Raw genomic sequence first — 15,894 nt, 5'->3', positions numbered from 1 at the left:
CAATACAAGAAAGCCTTACCTTAGGCATAAAAGAAGATGAACGTAACGGTGCGGCTGACACCGCACCATATGGGCATTTTCGTCACGACAAGGGATGCAGGCAAATAGTCTCCGCGGACGACGATGCGGCTAGCACCGCATCTCGCGTATTCCTTGATCACAAGTAGGAGACGCGGTAACTTCAGATGTTACCGCATGTAGCGATGCGGCTTGCACCGCATCCTATGTACTCAAACAAGTGGGACTGACACCACAGTGCAAGTGGCACCAATGGCAGTTACCTGTCAGAGCTACGTAAGCAATGGACTGACGTGGCGTAACCTCCACAACCGACAAGCCTGACACACCTGCAAAGGTGCAGCACGTCGTCAGTCCATCCATCGTCATCCTCCTTCACTCCTCGGCTATAAATACCAACCCCAAACCAGGTTTGAGGTATCTCTTCACAACTCTCTCACTACTACTACTATCTTACTTTGCTTCCCAAGCAAACTACTGATTCTCACGCCGGAGAGTGGTAACAAGGAGCACCCCCCACCCCATCCTCCTTGTTACGAGTCACGACTTGTTTCCTTGTGCAGGAGATCAACCACCGGTGATCCAGCCAGCGATCCTCGAGAGGAAGGGATTAACCCTTCTTGACGAGACCAGTGTGTTAACCCTGCCCGGTTAACCATTGTTTCATCAGTACCCGTGTTCATTTTTGTCGTTTTCAGTCTATTGATTTCTATACGAAGTACATGTATCATACCGGTATTATAATGAACCAAACCGATACCAATCCAATACTCGCGGTAATATAATGCCGCAACGCGCAGTCAAATCACCTAGTTATTATTATTACTACTACTTATTATTATTATAAAGTTATTTAATAATGATAATAAAAATTAAGTTAATAACAATACTAATAACAAAGTTCTCGTGAGAAATTCGTAGACCGCATTATATCTATTATCTATTATATATAATAAATGAAAGTTATTTGGGCCAAATGTCACTTAATTAGGGCATCCTCAATTCTCTTTTCCCGCCCAACAGTACCACTGTCCTCCTCTATTTATATCATCCCTCATTTACTCATTTAGGGCTAATGCTTTCTTTCTCTCTCTGCTCTGCTCTATTCCGATCGATGTTTGTCCTCTTTGATGTTTATCTTTCTTCTTCTTCTCCTCATATTCATCTCCTCAACAATGTACGGCAGAGGTTACTTCTATTGGATACATCTGCGTTTGAAACCCTAAATCATGTACCGTTGAGTGGTTGAAGAAGAGAATAATCATGTAAGATCTATTTTTTTATTTAGAAATTTTATTTCGTTTTATCTATTTTCTCATACTAAACATGATGAAGCCTTTTCTATCCTCAGAAGAAGAAACAGATCTCCTATGGTTTCTTATCGTACTCGATGAACGCTTTTGTACAAGCTCCTCTTAATCGGTGACTCTGGTATGTTTGCTTTGTTGTATCATGTGATTACGAGTAGATTTATTTTGATATGTTTTGTACTTTGTCTTTCTAAAGCTTTTTTGTTGCTTTATAGAGTTTGTTGATTAGAAGCAACCTCTGCCGGACGGTTGTTGAGGAGATGGAAATGTGAAAGGTGATACCAGGTGTGTTGATAGGTGATACCAGTACAAAAGTTTAGGACATCACCAAGGTAACTTAAATTGGTGTGATTTATTTTTTGGTATTTCTAACGTTTTGATTTACTGTTTATTGGTGTATTGATTCATTTGTAATCCTTTGCAGATCTCCCGTCATCTCAATTTGAGCAATTAAACGTAGTTTTGTTAATCACTATCGGTGTTTTAATTACTAGCAGTGCTTAAAAAGTTTTTCATCAGCTGTTTGACTTAACAATAGTTTGCGTTATTTATTCTAAATTCATCAGTTTTTGTAGGTAAACTGAAGTTTCCTACAATAGGCACTGCCCAGCTAAGTTTCCTACAATGACAGTGGTTATAACAAGTTAATATGGCAAATCACTTATCTGCCTAACAAGTGTTGGATATAACGATGGTTGTACATAAAGTTTGATAAACATCATCCACTGTTCAATTATGAAAAACCACTGATCAAGACTAAAGTCCAGACAAGCACTGATCAACTAAATGTGAAACACTCTCCAACAACAGTGGTTCCCCATCAACATTAGTTGTTCTATCTTTGTTTATGTTAACAGTGTTTATTCTATCTTTGTTTATTTTAACAGTGTTTATATATAACATAATTTATCCTATCACTTCAGTGTTTTGATCTGTACTATTAATTGAACAGTTGTTTCATTTTTATACTAAAAAAATTCCTATACACTTGGATGAATATTAAGCACCTCATCTTGATTGTTTGGGTATAGTATTCTTGAAATTGGTTCAAACATTTGATTGTTCAAAATATTCCACTGCTGAAATACAACCTCTGTTTCTTCAATCTCCATGTTGACCACTGATTGACCAAACATCAGTGTTTCCAAAACTGGTTGGTATCCACTGATCGGAAAAATAACCACTGCTCACTTTTACATTGTTGACATCCAATTACATAAGAGTTCCACCAACATTATTTTCATGATAAAATTTAAAGTTAAATTAAAAAATAAAAAAAAATTCTTGATGACTATTTGTTTCAAATCAAATTAGTAATTAATGCTGATTTCTTGAGCATTGGACATTTGATTAAGCAAATTTTGAATTTCAAATTGACGGTTATTATATCTTGATTAAAGTTAAAATAAATTTTAAAAAAGTCATTATGGCTTTGATTTCAAATCAAGTCAGTAGTTACTGATAATATCATTAATTTTGAAATTCAAAATATGCAAAATGGTAATTTAAAATTTTCGTTATCTTTTTTTTCCTACTTTGCATATCATTTCTAATATTTAATTAGTTTAATAAAGCAGCGTATAAATATATACACTACTTACCTTTGAAAATTAAATCTGAAATTTATGACGTCCAACAACAGTTTCAAACTACAACAGTGGTTCAGCATCAACTTTAGTTATTCTATTGTTTATTTGTTTATGTTAACAGTGTTTATATGTAACAGTGTTTTCCGCATCAATGTTTTAAAGACTGTTAGGTTGTTAGATGTCATCACCTCAGTGTTTTATATGTAAGCATTTTTATGGCATCAGTGTTTATATGTAACAGTGTTTAGGACTGTTGTTTATATGTAACACTATTTATCACATTTGATTGTTCAAGTATTCCACTGCTGAAATACAACCTCTGTTTCTTCAATCTCCATGTTGACCACTAACTGACCGAACATCAGGGTTTCGAAAACTGGTTGGTATCCACTGATTGGAAAAAATAGCCACTGTTCACTTTTACATTGTTGACATTTACTGATATTGACCATCAGCGGTTTCCCTAAAAAATAGTCAGTGCTCACATTTTTATTATTGATGTTGTTAATTTGTGATACATTGAAATTATCAAATGAGAACTAGAATTACAATTAAATTACCATTTTACCTAATCTTTACATTCCAATTACATAAGAGTTCCACCAACATTATTTTTTATGATAAAATTTAAAGTTAATATAAAAAAATAAAAATAAAAATTCTTGATGACTATTTGTTTCAAATCAAATCAGTAATTAATGTTGATTTCTTGAGCTTTGGACATTTGATTAAGCAAATTTTGAATTTCAAATTGACGGTTATTATATCTTGATTAAAGTTAAAATAAAATTTAAAAAAGTCATTATGGCATTTGCTTTCAAATCAAGTCAGTAGTTACTGACAATATCAGTAATTTTGAAATTCAAAATACTCAAAATGGTAATTTCAAATTTTCGTTCTCTCTTTTTTTTTCCTACTTTGCATATCATTTCTAATATTTAATTACTTTAATAAAGCAGCATGTAAGAATATTACACTACTTTTACCTTTGAAATTAAATCTGAAATTTATGACGTCCAACAACAGTGTCAAACTACAACAGTGGTTCAGCATCAACTTTAGTTATTCTATGTTTGTTTATTTGTTTATGTTAACAGTGTTTATATGTAACAGTGTTTTCCCCATGAATGTTTTATAGACTGTTAGGTTGTTAGTTGTCATCACCTCAGTGTTTTATATACAACCATTTTTATGGCATCAGTGTTTATATGTAACAGTGTTTAGGAACAGTTGTTTTTATCACATCACTTCAGTGGTTTCATCTGTACTATTAATTGAACAGTTGTTTAATCTTTATTTTAATAAAATAAAATTCCTATACACTTGGATGTTAACAGTGTTTAAGTGTTTATATTTAGTTAAGCAAAATGTGAATTTCAAATGAAATTCCTATACACTTGGATGTTAATGACTATTTGTTGCAAATCAAATCAGTAATTAATGCTAATTTCTTGAGCTTTGGACATTTGAGTTAAGCAAAATGTGAATTTCAAATTGACGGTTATTATTTCTTAATTAAATTTAAAATAAAATATAGAAAAGAAATTATGACAATTGCTTTGAAATCAAGTCAGTAATTTTGAAATTCTAAATATACAAAATGGTAATTTAAAATTGACGTTCTTTCTCTTTTTTTGCCTACTTTGCATATCATTTCTAATATTTTATTACTTTAATAAACCAGCATATAAAGATATACTCTCCCTACATTTGAAATTACATTTGCCACTGCATTCAGTTAAAATTTTTATTGGATAATCGGTAAGCTTGAATACCAACCTTGATATTTTTTTAAGAACGTCCATGCTTATTGTATTATCATATTACGTTTAACAATACTTATATTTTGCATATTCTTTTTTTTTTTATGTACAGTCTTCAAATGGAGGTTGCAAAGGTTAGCATGCTTAACGATCTTAATACATTCTCAAACAACTATTCGATTAGAGTGAAGATTGTTAGCATTTCGAAGAAGATGATGAATAATAACAAAAATGAAATATATCGTCTTGATATTATCTTCATGGATGAGATGGTACCGTATATAGTTGTCTTATAGTTTTTTTTGGACATATGAATATCCAAATGAATATAACACCTTTTTTATTTAAGCGGATGTTTCATATTCCTAGGGAACTATGATTCAAGCCAGCTGTTTGCATAAGATGCTAGGAAAATTCAAGGAATTTCTTCAGTTGGATGAATGTCTTCTTATCACCAAACCTTCTCTTGCTACTAATAAGTCCTCTGCTAAGTATACCAAGAGAAATGACAAATATCACTGTATTTCTATACTTCTGTTGAGAAATACTTTGACTGGTCTGGACCGAAATACCGTTTTAATTTCGTTAACCTTAAGAATTTTGTTAAAAATAAATTTGAAGTTAATACAGTTATTGGTATGTAAATCACTACATGATATATATCTATTGTTTTGTCTTATTGTTTTTTTTCTTTTATTGTTATCACTTTTTAATGTTGTTTTCTTTTCACAATATATTTTTGTTTATAGATTGGATTGGTTATGTGGATGTATGTTTCAATCTAGAGGATACGTCAAAGAAGGATGGGAGCAAGGGCAAGAGACTTAATCTTAGACTTGAAGACATTGAGTGCGTTCTTTTTATTAAGTTGTTGCATTTTGACGTTTAAACCATTATAAGGTTGCTTGATGTTATTATGTTTTATGTTAATATTTTAGAGGTCAAAAGTGTCCAGTTACTTTGTGGGATGGTTTTGCTATTGACATGTTTGCTTACATGAATGATAAGAAACGAGAGAAATATGTTGTTATCCTTTGTCATTTTGGTATGGTTAACCTTTACAAAGGTACAATTTAAACTTAATTAGTTTAATTTTTTTATTGTTATAGATTTATCTTTAGATTTACTTATATGTTTTTAAATTTGACACTATTTATATTGATCTATATTTGGTTTTATTTTTAAATTCAGGCAAGCGTGGTGTTGCAAACGGCTTTGAGCTAAGCAGACTTTTTATTGACACTGACATTGAAGAGATATCCTCTTTTAGGAAGAGGTATAGTTAGTAATATGCATATAAACATTGAACAGTATTATTTTGTACTTATATTTATTTTTTACGTTTTAATTTGATTACATGAATCTGTTTAGGTATGTAGAGAAAATTTCTGCTTCATCTTCATCAAATGATCATGTTGGTTCAATCGTTATCTCAAGTGTCGAAGATGAGTTTCTTAATAACCCTGATTTCATGCTTATTGGTTTCCTTGGAACCATATCAACGGTGTGTATTTTCTTATAAGTACTCTACATGCTGAGTTTTTTAAAAGTCTTTTCTAAGTGTAATTATTTTTGTTTGATGTTGATAGACAAAGAAGGTTCTGGTTGTTGGCACAATCACAGCTATATGCACTGATAAACTTTGGTATTACAATGGTTGTAACCACTGTAAGTCAGGTGTGGAGGAAAGATTTGTAACGAAAGAAAATCCGGATGGTTTATCTGATGTTTATCATGAAAAATCGTTGGTGTGTACAAATGATAAATGTGAAGGAGTCGACATCTATTCTATTCCCCGGTTTGAGATTACAGTTTTATTTCCTTATGCTAAATACTAATATGAACCACACTTTTGTTATTAGTAATACTAATGTTTTCATTTGTTTTTAACTTTGATAGGTTCAAGATACCTATTAGGGTGCAAGACTCTTCCGGTACTGTGTCTTTGACACTGTTTGATTTTGAAGCTTACAAGATTCTTCAGAAAACTGCCAAAGAGTTAGTTTCAATTCAAGATCAGGTAACAAATACATGCATTCAGTTATTTGGTCACGTACTATATATAATTTAAAGTTAATTTTTATAAAATTGTATGTTCTCAATTATGGAATCATTCTGCTCATTGTAATTTATATTAATTTTTATAAAATCATAGGTTGTTAATTCTGGAGAGATACCGAACCCATATCCTGAGATCTTTGACACATTGATTGGAAAGAGGTATGCTTTCATCATAAGTGTTAAAGACTATAACATTGAGCATCAGGTTGAAAACTATGGTATTTCAATGGCCACTAACGATGATGAGATCCTTGCCGCGCTCTGCGCCAAATTCAATCTTAACCAGGTCTAAATGTTCATTATGTCATTCTTTTAATTTGATATTCATATCGTTTTAAAATATATTTATACCATTGTGTGTATTTTATGTTATTGTGTATTATGTACTTAAAGCATGAGCAGTCCGAATCGTTGGATGTTCCAGATTCCTGCAGTTTGTCTACTCCTGTTGACCTTATGAAGGTAATATGAGAATTTTCTTATTTATACTAAATTTTTTTAAACATTAGTAATTATTGTCTTTTTATATCAGGATGAGATGTCATACTGCGGTGACAATGTTACACCTGCATCCCAAGCACTTTTAGGCACTGAGAATCCGTCTTCTGATGAAACAAAACGTAATATTCGTGAAGTGTTCGATGTGGATGATGCATTAGGTTGCTCCTCGACAAAGCGCCGCATTAGTGATGAACTCTCTCAGGATGAAGATGCTGGTGTTTCAACGCTTTTGATTCCAAAGATTGAGAAATAGTGTCTTCTGTATTTTCAAATACATTTACGTGTTGATTTCATATGTTGTTGCCATGTTGAACTTATGGTTTTCGTTTTGTTACTTTTGGGTGTTTGGTGGGTTATGTTTTGGACTGATTATGTGGTTTTGAATTCCTAAAAACTTATCTGCTTATTATAATGTATATTGTTAAATAAATATTCAGATGTTCAATAGTCAATATTTATGTTTAAAACTTATGTGTATGAATAGTAGCAACAATTTATAATATATATTGTATACACCCAATTAACAACTTTTTTATCTACAAACATTTGTAATCTTTAAGCAATTTTAATCTTATTATCTTATCTCATAATTTATATAGGATTATTAGTGGATGTGGTTGTTCTTTATTGGTTTTTACCGTTATCCATGCCCACTAAGATTTAGTAAGTATCCGTCATATGTTACAGTTTAAAAAAAAATATTTAATTTTTGCCTGTTTCTCCCATTAACTTATTTAAGTAATCTCATTCAATAGGTTTTTTATATACTTCAAATTTTCTGTAAGTCATTCAAAGTATGTCGTTAAGAAAAATCGTAACCAAGTATGAAGCGTAAATTCAAACCCATTTTATTTGGTTTTTTGTTTGGTTTATCAATCCATGTTTTATTTTATTTGTTTTCTTTGATTTATTTGGATAGCTGGAAAAAATATTGTTTAACTTAAATCATATACAAATAAACCATAAACCTAACCGATGAACATCCGATTTACATTCCACAAAGATTACAAAATTTGTTGTTAAGTTTTTTATCAATGTAATAGATTATTTGGAATAATTAATTCAATAATATGAAACAATTTTATTTTGCTTTTCATAAAATGATTTTTAGTTACAAAATGATAAAATGCAATATTATAATTTATTGAGGTTATGTTTAATCCCTAGGTATTACATACTGTAATTCAAAATTTAAAAAGCACTGTTTTCTTCTATTTTTTTAATGTTCCTAATCTTATACTCTTTCTTCTTTTGAAAGCATCTCCTTCTTTCAGACTTAACAATGTCAAAGAATTCACGTTCATCTTCTACAGCAGTTAATTCATCTCAACGAAATTTACATAGTAAGTGAAATTATAACTTCTTAACTTATCATTTCCCAAATCAAAATCAACTTTTAGATTCAAATCATAATTCTACTTGGTTTTTTTGTAGATCCTCTTATGAGAACTCCTGTTTCAGATATCTCTAACAGATCTCCTCTTTCAGATATCACAAATGGTAATAGCTCTTAAATTTGATTATAAGTATTCTTTTTTCCGTTTTATGTTTCTAAGTGGACTGATTCTTGTGTTTTGTACATATTATACTTTCTTTGTTATTTAGTTACTTCACCGAATGAAAGGCGTAAGCTTCGAAAATTAATACTTGATAATAAGAAATTAAAGAATGTGTGGTCATCATCAGCTGCTAATTCATCTCAACGAAATTTACGTAGTAAGAGTAATTATAACTTCTTAACTCATCATTTCCCAAATCAAAATCAGTTTTCAGATTGAAATCATAATTCTACTTGGTTTTTTTGTAGGTCCTCTTACGAGAACTCCTGTTTCAGATATCTCTCACTGATCTCCTCTTTCAGATATCACAAATTGTAATACCTCTTGAATTTGATTATAAGTATACTTTTTTCCGTTTTAGGTTTCTAAGGGGACTGATTGTTGTTTTTCTTACATATTATACTTTCTCTGTTATTTAGTTACTCCACCGAATGAAAGGCGTAAGCTTCAAAAATTAACACTTCATAATAAGAAATTGTTAAACGCATCGTCATCATCAACGAATGTTCGTAACATCTTTTCTGACAATGCAAATATGGTTGAATGTTCTGATTCTACGGATCAACATATGTACTCCATTGCGTGTCGAGCAGTTAGAAATGCTACTGGTTCTTTAATTTCAACTACACCAGGTTTGTATTTTGTTTCTTTATTATTTGTTTTGATAAACACATTACTAAACCACATACCGGTCTTAACATCAATGTTTTAATATTGGATGTTCATATAATGACATTAACATAGGTACACCAGCAGATAGCAACCGTCGATATTCCATTACTTCTAGCATTATTAGCAGTAACAATCAGTCGATATTGGGTAGTAACTCTACGCTTACACGGCTGTCTTCTGGTAAACGTAACCTTGAGGGCAAGAAGCGTGATAATACTCCTGTACCTATGCTCTCTTTGGATTCCGATCAAGAAAATGTGTTCTTTTGCACTGATGAAGATCCTTATAAAGGGATATCTAAAGGTTTTAATCTATTTTATTGTTTTAGGACATTTATTGGGTTCTACCTGTAATATAACTCTCAATCATTTGTTAACAGATTATTTGGACCATGGTGACCAAGTGCTTACATGTCAGCTTTGTAGTGCAAAGTTATGGGCATTGGAAGGTGGAAAAGGTCGTTTAACTTTAAATAAGCCATGTTATGGTATGTGTTGTGGGTATGGTAAAGTTCAGCTACCGCCTTTAAAGGATGCACATCCGTCTTATCAAAATTTGTTTTCTTCCTCAAATCCAGAAAGCAAGTTCTTCCGGAAGAACATAAGACGATACAAATCTATGTTCTCTTTTACATCTATGGGTGGAAAGCTTGATTCTAATATCAACAAGGGCAATGCTCCATTTATATATCGTATCAGTGGCCAAAACTATCATTGCATGGGGAGTCTCAAACCTCCAGCTGGAAATGAAGCTAAGTTTTGTCAGCTATACATACATGATACTGAAAATGAAATAACAAATAGACAGGCATTATTCAGGTACGAGTGATTTCTAAGTTCCATTTTTATTCTATTAAAGAACATCTAGAAATTTAACCATTTGTAGTTCAATATCAGTTGTTAAGTACTATCACTTAATCCTTAATCACCGATTCTCTATCCAGAGATTGCTACAACAGCAGTTGTTAACCATTAGTAGTTCACTATCAGTTGTTAAGTACTATTAGTGTTTTAATTACTAGCAGTGCTTACAAGTTTTTCATCAGCTGTTTCACTTAACAGTAGTTTCACTTAACAGTAGTTTGCTTTATTCATTTTAAATTCATTTTAAATTTATAATTACAATTCATCAGTGTTTTAATCACTAGCAGTGCTTAAAAGTTCACTATCAGTTGTTAAGTACCATCAGTGTTTTAATCACTAGCAGTGCTTAAAAGTTTTTTTCATCAGTTGTTTGACTTAACAGTAGTTTGCGTTATTAATTCTAAATTCATCAGCTGTTGTAGGTAAACTGAAGTTTCCTACAATAAACTCTGCCCAGCTAAGTTTCCTACAATGACATTGGTTATAACTATTTAATAAGGCAAAATACTGTTGGATACAATTACATTTGTACACAAAGTCTAATTAACCCCATCCAATGTTCAAGACCAAACCACTGATGCCTACCAAACCATTGCTTAAGCCCAAATATCTGAAATGTTACTTTTTCTCAACATATTCTAAAAGTTTTGAGCTGGTATCAACAGTTGTTTACAACTGTTCTTCCTTAAAAGTTAATTATTAATCACTGATTCTCTATCCACTGCTTATTACAATAGCAGTTGTTAACCTTTTGTAGTTCACTATCAGTTGTTAAGTATCATCAGTGTTTTAATTACTATCAGTGCTTACAAGTTTTACATCAGCTGTTTGACTTAGTACTAATCTGTTTTTCCTTAACACTTAATTACTAATAACTGATTCTTTATCCACTGCTTATTACAATAGTTATGTTATGTTAACGTTTTGTTGTTTTTTTTCTTTTAACAACAAAAGAACCAAACCTTCATCGCCTGCTGATAAAGAACTTGATGTTGAAATGATAAAGTATTTGAGGGCTTTATTAGATTCACAAAATATGTTGGTTAAGAAATATAGGATGGTTAGAAACCATTTTCACCAATCTCCAGATGCCAACCTTAGTCTTCGACTAATTTATAGAAGAGAAAAAGACGGCATGACATATAACTTACCCACCACATCTGAAGTTGCTGCTTTGGTTGTCGGAGACATAGATAAAGCTATAGACCATCGTGATATTGTTGTCCATACGCAGTCGAGAATGCTGCAGTGTATTAGCGAATTACACCCATCGTATCTTGCTCTTCAATATCCGTTACTTTTTCCATATGGTGATAATGGTTATAGAGTTGATATTCCTCATAGAGATTTTATGTCCACACAAAAGAAAATAAAACCAAAGTGCACAATGAGAGAATTTTTTTCATATAGGATCCAAGATAGAACTTATGGCTTTTCCTTAATTTTAAATGGGCGAAGGTTGTTACAACAGTTTTTGGTTGATGCGTACACAATGATTGAGAGCGAAAGATTAAATTACATTCGTAGGCAACAAGCGAACCTTCGTTCTGAAACATTTGAGAATCTTCAAAAGTATAAATCTAAAGGTAAGGAAGTTTTAACAGATACTGGAAAGCCTGTTATACTTCCTTCTTCATTTACTGGTGGTGCAAGATTCATGCAACAAAATTACCTCGATGCAATGGCCTTATGTAAGTGGTATGGGTACCTTGATTTCTTCATAACTATAACATGTAATCCTAAGTGGCCTGAAGTAAAAAGATTTCTAAAAGATTCAACCATCAAAGCCGAAGACAGGCCTGACATATTGTGTCGATTGTTTAAAAGGAAGCTTGATTCCTTAATTAAAGATTTTAAGGATTCCAAGTATTTTGGTGAGATTAACGCTGGTATGTTATTTTGTTTTCACAGCTTATCCTCTGATGTATATTTTTAATCAAGGTTATTAACTAATAAATTTATTTATTGTTCCTTTTTATTTAGTTGTTTATACAGTAGAATTTCAAAAGTGTGGTCTTCCTCATGCACATATATGCTTATTCATGAAGGTCGATCACAAACTTCCAACCATAGATCATATAGATCCATTTATTTCTGCTGAGATTCCCGATAAAAAAGAAGATCCTGAACTTTATTCTCTTGTGACTGATTATATGATTCATGGTCCGTGTGGGAATGCTAATTTGAATTGTCCTTGCATGGTTGATAAAAGATGTTCAAAAAACTTTCCGAAGAAATTCACACCACATACAACTATTGATTCAAATGGTTTTCCTGTATACAGAAGAAGAGATTCAGGTCATACAGTTATAAAATCTGGTGTTAGATTAGACAACAGAAATGTTGTTCCTTATAACAAAAGGCTTTTGAAAAGATATCAAGCACACATTAATGTTGAATGGTGTAATCAAGCCGGTTCAGTGAAATATTTGTTCAAGTACATCAACAAAGGTCCTGATATGGCTACTGTGGTAGTTTCTGGTGATACAAGTTCAACCATCAAAGAAAAGCCAAAAGACGAGATCAAGGAGTATTATGATTGTAGATATATTTCAGCTTGTGAGGCATCCTGGAGAATATTCTCTAATGAGGTTCACTATAGGTATCCTGCTGTTATGAGGCTTCCCTTTCATTTGCCCGGCCAAGAGAATGTTGTGTATGGTGCTGATGACGATATTGATAATGTTTTAAGCAAGCCTTTTGTTGCTTCTTCAATATTTATGCAATGGATGAAGTTGAACGAGATAAATAAAGATGCTAGAAAGCTAACTTATGTTGAGTTTCCTTCCAAATTTGTTTGGATACTTAAAGATAGATGTTGGCAGGTACGTAAGTTGTACCAGTGTGTTGGCCGGATTCATTCTGTATCTCCTGCTTTGGGCGAACCTTATTTTTTGAGGATACTACTGATAAAGTTAAAGGACCTAGATCATTTGAGGAGATACGTACAGTTAACGGTCAATTATTCCCGACTTTTAGAGATGCTTGCTATGCGATGGGACTTTTAGATGATGACAATGAATACGTTGAGGCCATTAAAGAAGCAAGTTTTGAAGGACATGCTGGGTATCTTCGAGCGTTATTTGCTACCCTGCTTTTGTCAAATACTCTATCTCGGCCAGAATTTGTTTAGGAGAATACGTGGAAATACTTAGCTGATGATATTGTTTATAGACGTCAAAAAGAAACAAATATTTCAGGTTCTGATCTATTTTTTTTTATTTCATATACTACATTTTGATTTTTTATTTAATAATGTTAATTTTTTTATTTGCTAGGTTTAGTGCTTCCTGAACATCAGATTAAGAACCTTACTTTGTTGAAAATTGAAAACTATTTAATTTCCAATGGTTCGTCATTACGAAGGTTTGTCACTATGCCGTACCCTGATGACGATTCCTTACGTGATGCTTCTAATCGTCTGATCAATGAAGAGCTGTCACATGACCTAGATGAAGTACAAGCTGAGTTTAACAGGTTGCATCAATCTCTTACAGATGAACAACGAGCGGTTTTTGATGAAAAAATGGAAGCAGTTGTAGGGCGTAAAGGAGGCCTTTTTTTGTCTATGGTTATGGTGGAACTGGAAAAACCTTTTTATGGAAGACTTTGGCTTCAGCTGTTCGATGCAGAAATAGAATAGTTTTAAATGTGGCTTCAAGTGGTATTGCTTCGTTATTACTTTCCCGTGGAAGGACAACTCATTCTCGGTTCCATATTCCCATTAATCTAACAGAAGATTCAATGTGCAATATTAAGCCAGATAGTGATATTGCGAGATTATTAAAGGAAACCCAATTAATAATATGGGATGAAGCACCGATGGTACACAAACATGTTGAAGCTTTAGATAGGACCATGACCGACGTATTTTCGGAAGGTAGGAGTATTCGTTCGGATATTCCTTTTGGTGGTAAAGTTATTGTATTTGGTGGTGACTTTAGACAAATACTACATGTTATTCCTAATGGTACTAGACAAGAAATTGTTAGTGCGTCTTTAAGCTCTTCATACATATGGGCAAAATGCAGACTCTTACGGCTGACTAAAAACATGCGTCTAACTATTGGAGCTGAAAGTTCGAATATGAAGTCTATCATAGAATTTGCAAAATGGCTTATTGATATTGGTGAAGGAAACGTTGGAGATGATAATGATGGTGACGCCATTATAGAGATACCAGATGATTTACTGATCACCGATATTTATGACCCAATACAAAGTTTAATTGACTTTGTATATCCTTCAATTATTCAACAATTTAGGATTGCTGGATTTTTTTCTGAGCGAGCAATTCTAGCACCCAAAAATGAGGTAGTTCATGAAATTAATGATCGATTGCTTTCGTTATTTCCTGGTGATGCGAAAGAGTATCTGAGTTCTGATAGTATATGTCAAACTGAACAAATTCTTGATTCTTTTCAACAAAGCTTATACTCAACAGAAAATTTGAATGCTCTTAAGATTCTGGCTTGCCTAATCACATATTAGTTCTTAGAGTTGGTGTTCCTGTGATGCTTCTTCGAAACATTGATCAACAGAAAGGGTTATGTAACGGTACAAGGCTTCAAATTACTTTTCTTGGTAAACGAGTTATAGAAGCTGAAGTAATATCTGGTGGGAACATTGGCACGAGAGTTTTTATTCCAAGGATTAATATGATTCCGTCTGACAAAAAAATACCTTTTCAATTTCAACGAAGACAAAGATTAACCATAGAAATAAGATTGCAAAGACTGCAAAAAAACATTCTGGACATCCCCTTGACCCTGAGTTCTTTCATTTTGATCGCAAAGGAGACTATAGGCTAGTATACCATTTTTTATAATAAACTAATGATTTACGTTTATTTGTCTGACTATTATTTTTTTTCACACAATACATGTAGCGTCTTCCTGCTGAAGTTGCGAGACGAGCAGGTCTTTCTCTTGATCTTCATCCTTTGAAAGTTCAAAACATGGTTGGAGTTGTGGAGGTTTATGATGTTAAGTTGGAGTTAAATGAATTGAAGCCACGTTATGCGTTGGACGGTTGGCGAAAGTTTATGACTGACAATAACTTGAGGTTTGGTGATATGTTGCATTTCACATACGTGTCTTCGCAACAGAAGATAGTATTAAATCAAGTTACATCAGTTTAACAAACATATTTTAAGTCTGTTCTGTTATCAGATACTAATTATGAATTTTTTGATGGTGATGTGTAGGTTTTTTTCTTAAATTATTAACTTGATGATTTGTTGCTATGTATGGCTAAGATGATAAAACACTGTTATTAGCACTTTATGTTTTAAATTTGGCCAATTAGATTATGTGTTAAATTATAGTCCTTTAAGTCATTGTTCCATTTTCTTGAATTCTATCTAATTTTTTAAAGAACTTCAATAACAAATAGTGGTTTGAACATCTGTTTGCCTTTTGGTCAATAGTTAATGGAAACCCATGTTAGGTTTAACAGTGTTTTGAAGAGGAACACTGTGTTAGAAGACAGTAGATCTTAACAAGTTAAAGATCTGTTAAGGCTTAAACAGATGTTTGGCATTTAACAAATGTTTGGCC

At 32.4% G+C, this 15,894-nt stretch overlaps 3 protein-coding genes and 1 long non-coding RNA gene across 4 annotated transcripts; all 4 read left to right on the top strand.

Annotated features, from left to right (window-relative positions):
- Positions 1–1,366: 1,366 nt before the first annotated feature.
- LOC110918611 lies at positions 1,367–1,852 on the top strand. Its single transcript, XR_002581436.2, has 3 exons — positions 1,367–1,449; positions 1,544–1,660; positions 1,753–1,852. It is a non-coding gene; the product is annotated as an uncharacterized LOC110918611 (long non-coding RNA).
- A 2,947-nt stretch (positions 1,853–4,799) lies between these two features.
- LOC110943974 (replication protein A 70 kDa DNA-binding subunit E-like) lies at positions 4,800–7,495 on the top strand. The gene is made up of 12 exons (XM_022185702.2): positions 4,800–4,952; positions 5,050–5,200; positions 5,311–5,316; positions 5,430–5,529; positions 5,619–5,746; positions 5,872–5,956; positions 6,052–6,184; positions 6,270–6,478; positions 6,580–6,700; positions 6,836–7,027; positions 7,135–7,203; positions 7,274–7,495. Exons 1-12 carry the CDS (start codon positions 4,800–4,802, stop codon positions 7,493–7,495), a joined length of 1,569 nt encoding a protein of 522 aa, XP_022041394.2.
- Positions 7,496–8,524: 1,029 nt separating this feature from the next.
- Positions 8,525–13,979, top strand: LOC110919137. The gene is made up of 10 exons (XM_022163417.1): positions 8,525–8,585; positions 8,677–8,742; positions 8,848–8,964; positions 9,221–9,433; positions 9,546–9,776; positions 9,853–10,291; positions 11,291–12,225; positions 12,320–13,161; positions 13,236–13,383; positions 13,615–13,979. The coding sequence occupies exons 1-10, from the start codon at positions 8,525–8,527 to the stop codon at positions 13,977–13,979; spliced, it is 3,417 nt and encodes a 1,138-aa protein (XP_022019109.1).
- A 179-nt stretch (positions 13,980–14,158) lies between these two features.
- On the top strand, positions 14,159–15,555 carry LOC110919136. The gene is made up of 4 exons (XM_022163416.1): positions 14,159–14,723; positions 14,828–14,943; positions 15,225–15,400; positions 15,543–15,555. The coding sequence occupies exons 1-4, from the start codon at positions 14,159–14,161 to the stop codon at positions 15,553–15,555; spliced, it is 870 nt and encodes a 289-aa protein (XP_022019108.1).
- The last annotated feature ends 339 nt before the right edge of the window (positions 15,556–15,894 follow it).

This window comes from Helianthus annuus, chromosome 16, assembly GCF_002127325.2.
Source record: "Helianthus annuus cultivar XRQ/B chromosome 16, HanXRQr2.0-SUNRISE, whole genome shotgun sequence".
Lineage (NCBI taxonomy): Eukaryota > Viridiplantae > Streptophyta > Magnoliopsida > Asterales > Asteraceae > Helianthus > Helianthus annuus.
This window is presented reverse-complemented; position numbering and strand designations above follow the sequence as displayed.

What these genes read in the sequence shown, in the direction of transcription:
- LOC110943974 (XM_022185702.2), top strand. Translation starts at nt 4,800, where the DNA reads ATGGAGGTTGCAAAGGTTAGCATGCTTAACGATCTTAATACATTCTCA. An exon ending in TTATCTTCATGGATGAGATG is followed by an intron (nt 4,953 to 5,049) that starts GTACCGTATATA and finishes TCATATTCCTAG; the next exon opens with GGAACTATGATTCAAGCCAG. An exon ending in CTTAGACTTGAAGACATTGA is followed by an intron (nt 5,530 to 5,618) that starts GTGCGTTCTTTT and finishes TTAATATTTTAG; the next exon opens with AGGTCAAAAGTGTCCAGTTA.
- LOC110919137 (XM_022163417.1), top strand. Translation starts at nt 8,525, where the DNA reads ATGTCAAAGAATTCACGTTCATCTTCTACAGCAGTTAATTCATCTCAA. An exon ending in TCTTTCAGATATCACAAATG is followed by an intron (nt 8,743 to 8,847) that starts GTAATAGCTCTT and finishes TTTGTTATTTAG; the next exon opens with TTACTTCACCGAATGAAAGG. An exon ending in TTTTGGTGAGATTAACGCTG is followed by an intron (nt 12,226 to 12,319) that starts GTATGTTATTTT and finishes CTTTTTATTTAG; the next exon opens with TTGTTTATACAGTAGAATTT.
- LOC110919136 (XM_022163416.1), top strand. Translation starts at nt 14,159, where the DNA reads ATGGTACACAAACATGTTGAAGCTTTAGATAGGACCATGACCGACGTA. An exon ending in AGAGTATCTGAGTTCTGATA is followed by an intron (nt 14,724 to 14,827) that starts GTATATGTCAAA and finishes ATCACATATTAG; the next exon opens with TTCTTAGAGTTGGTGTTCCT. An exon ending in AACGAGTTATAGAAGCTGAA is followed by an intron (nt 14,944 to 15,224) that starts GTAATATCTGGT and finishes CAATACATGTAG; the next exon opens with CGTCTTCCTGCTGAAGTTGC.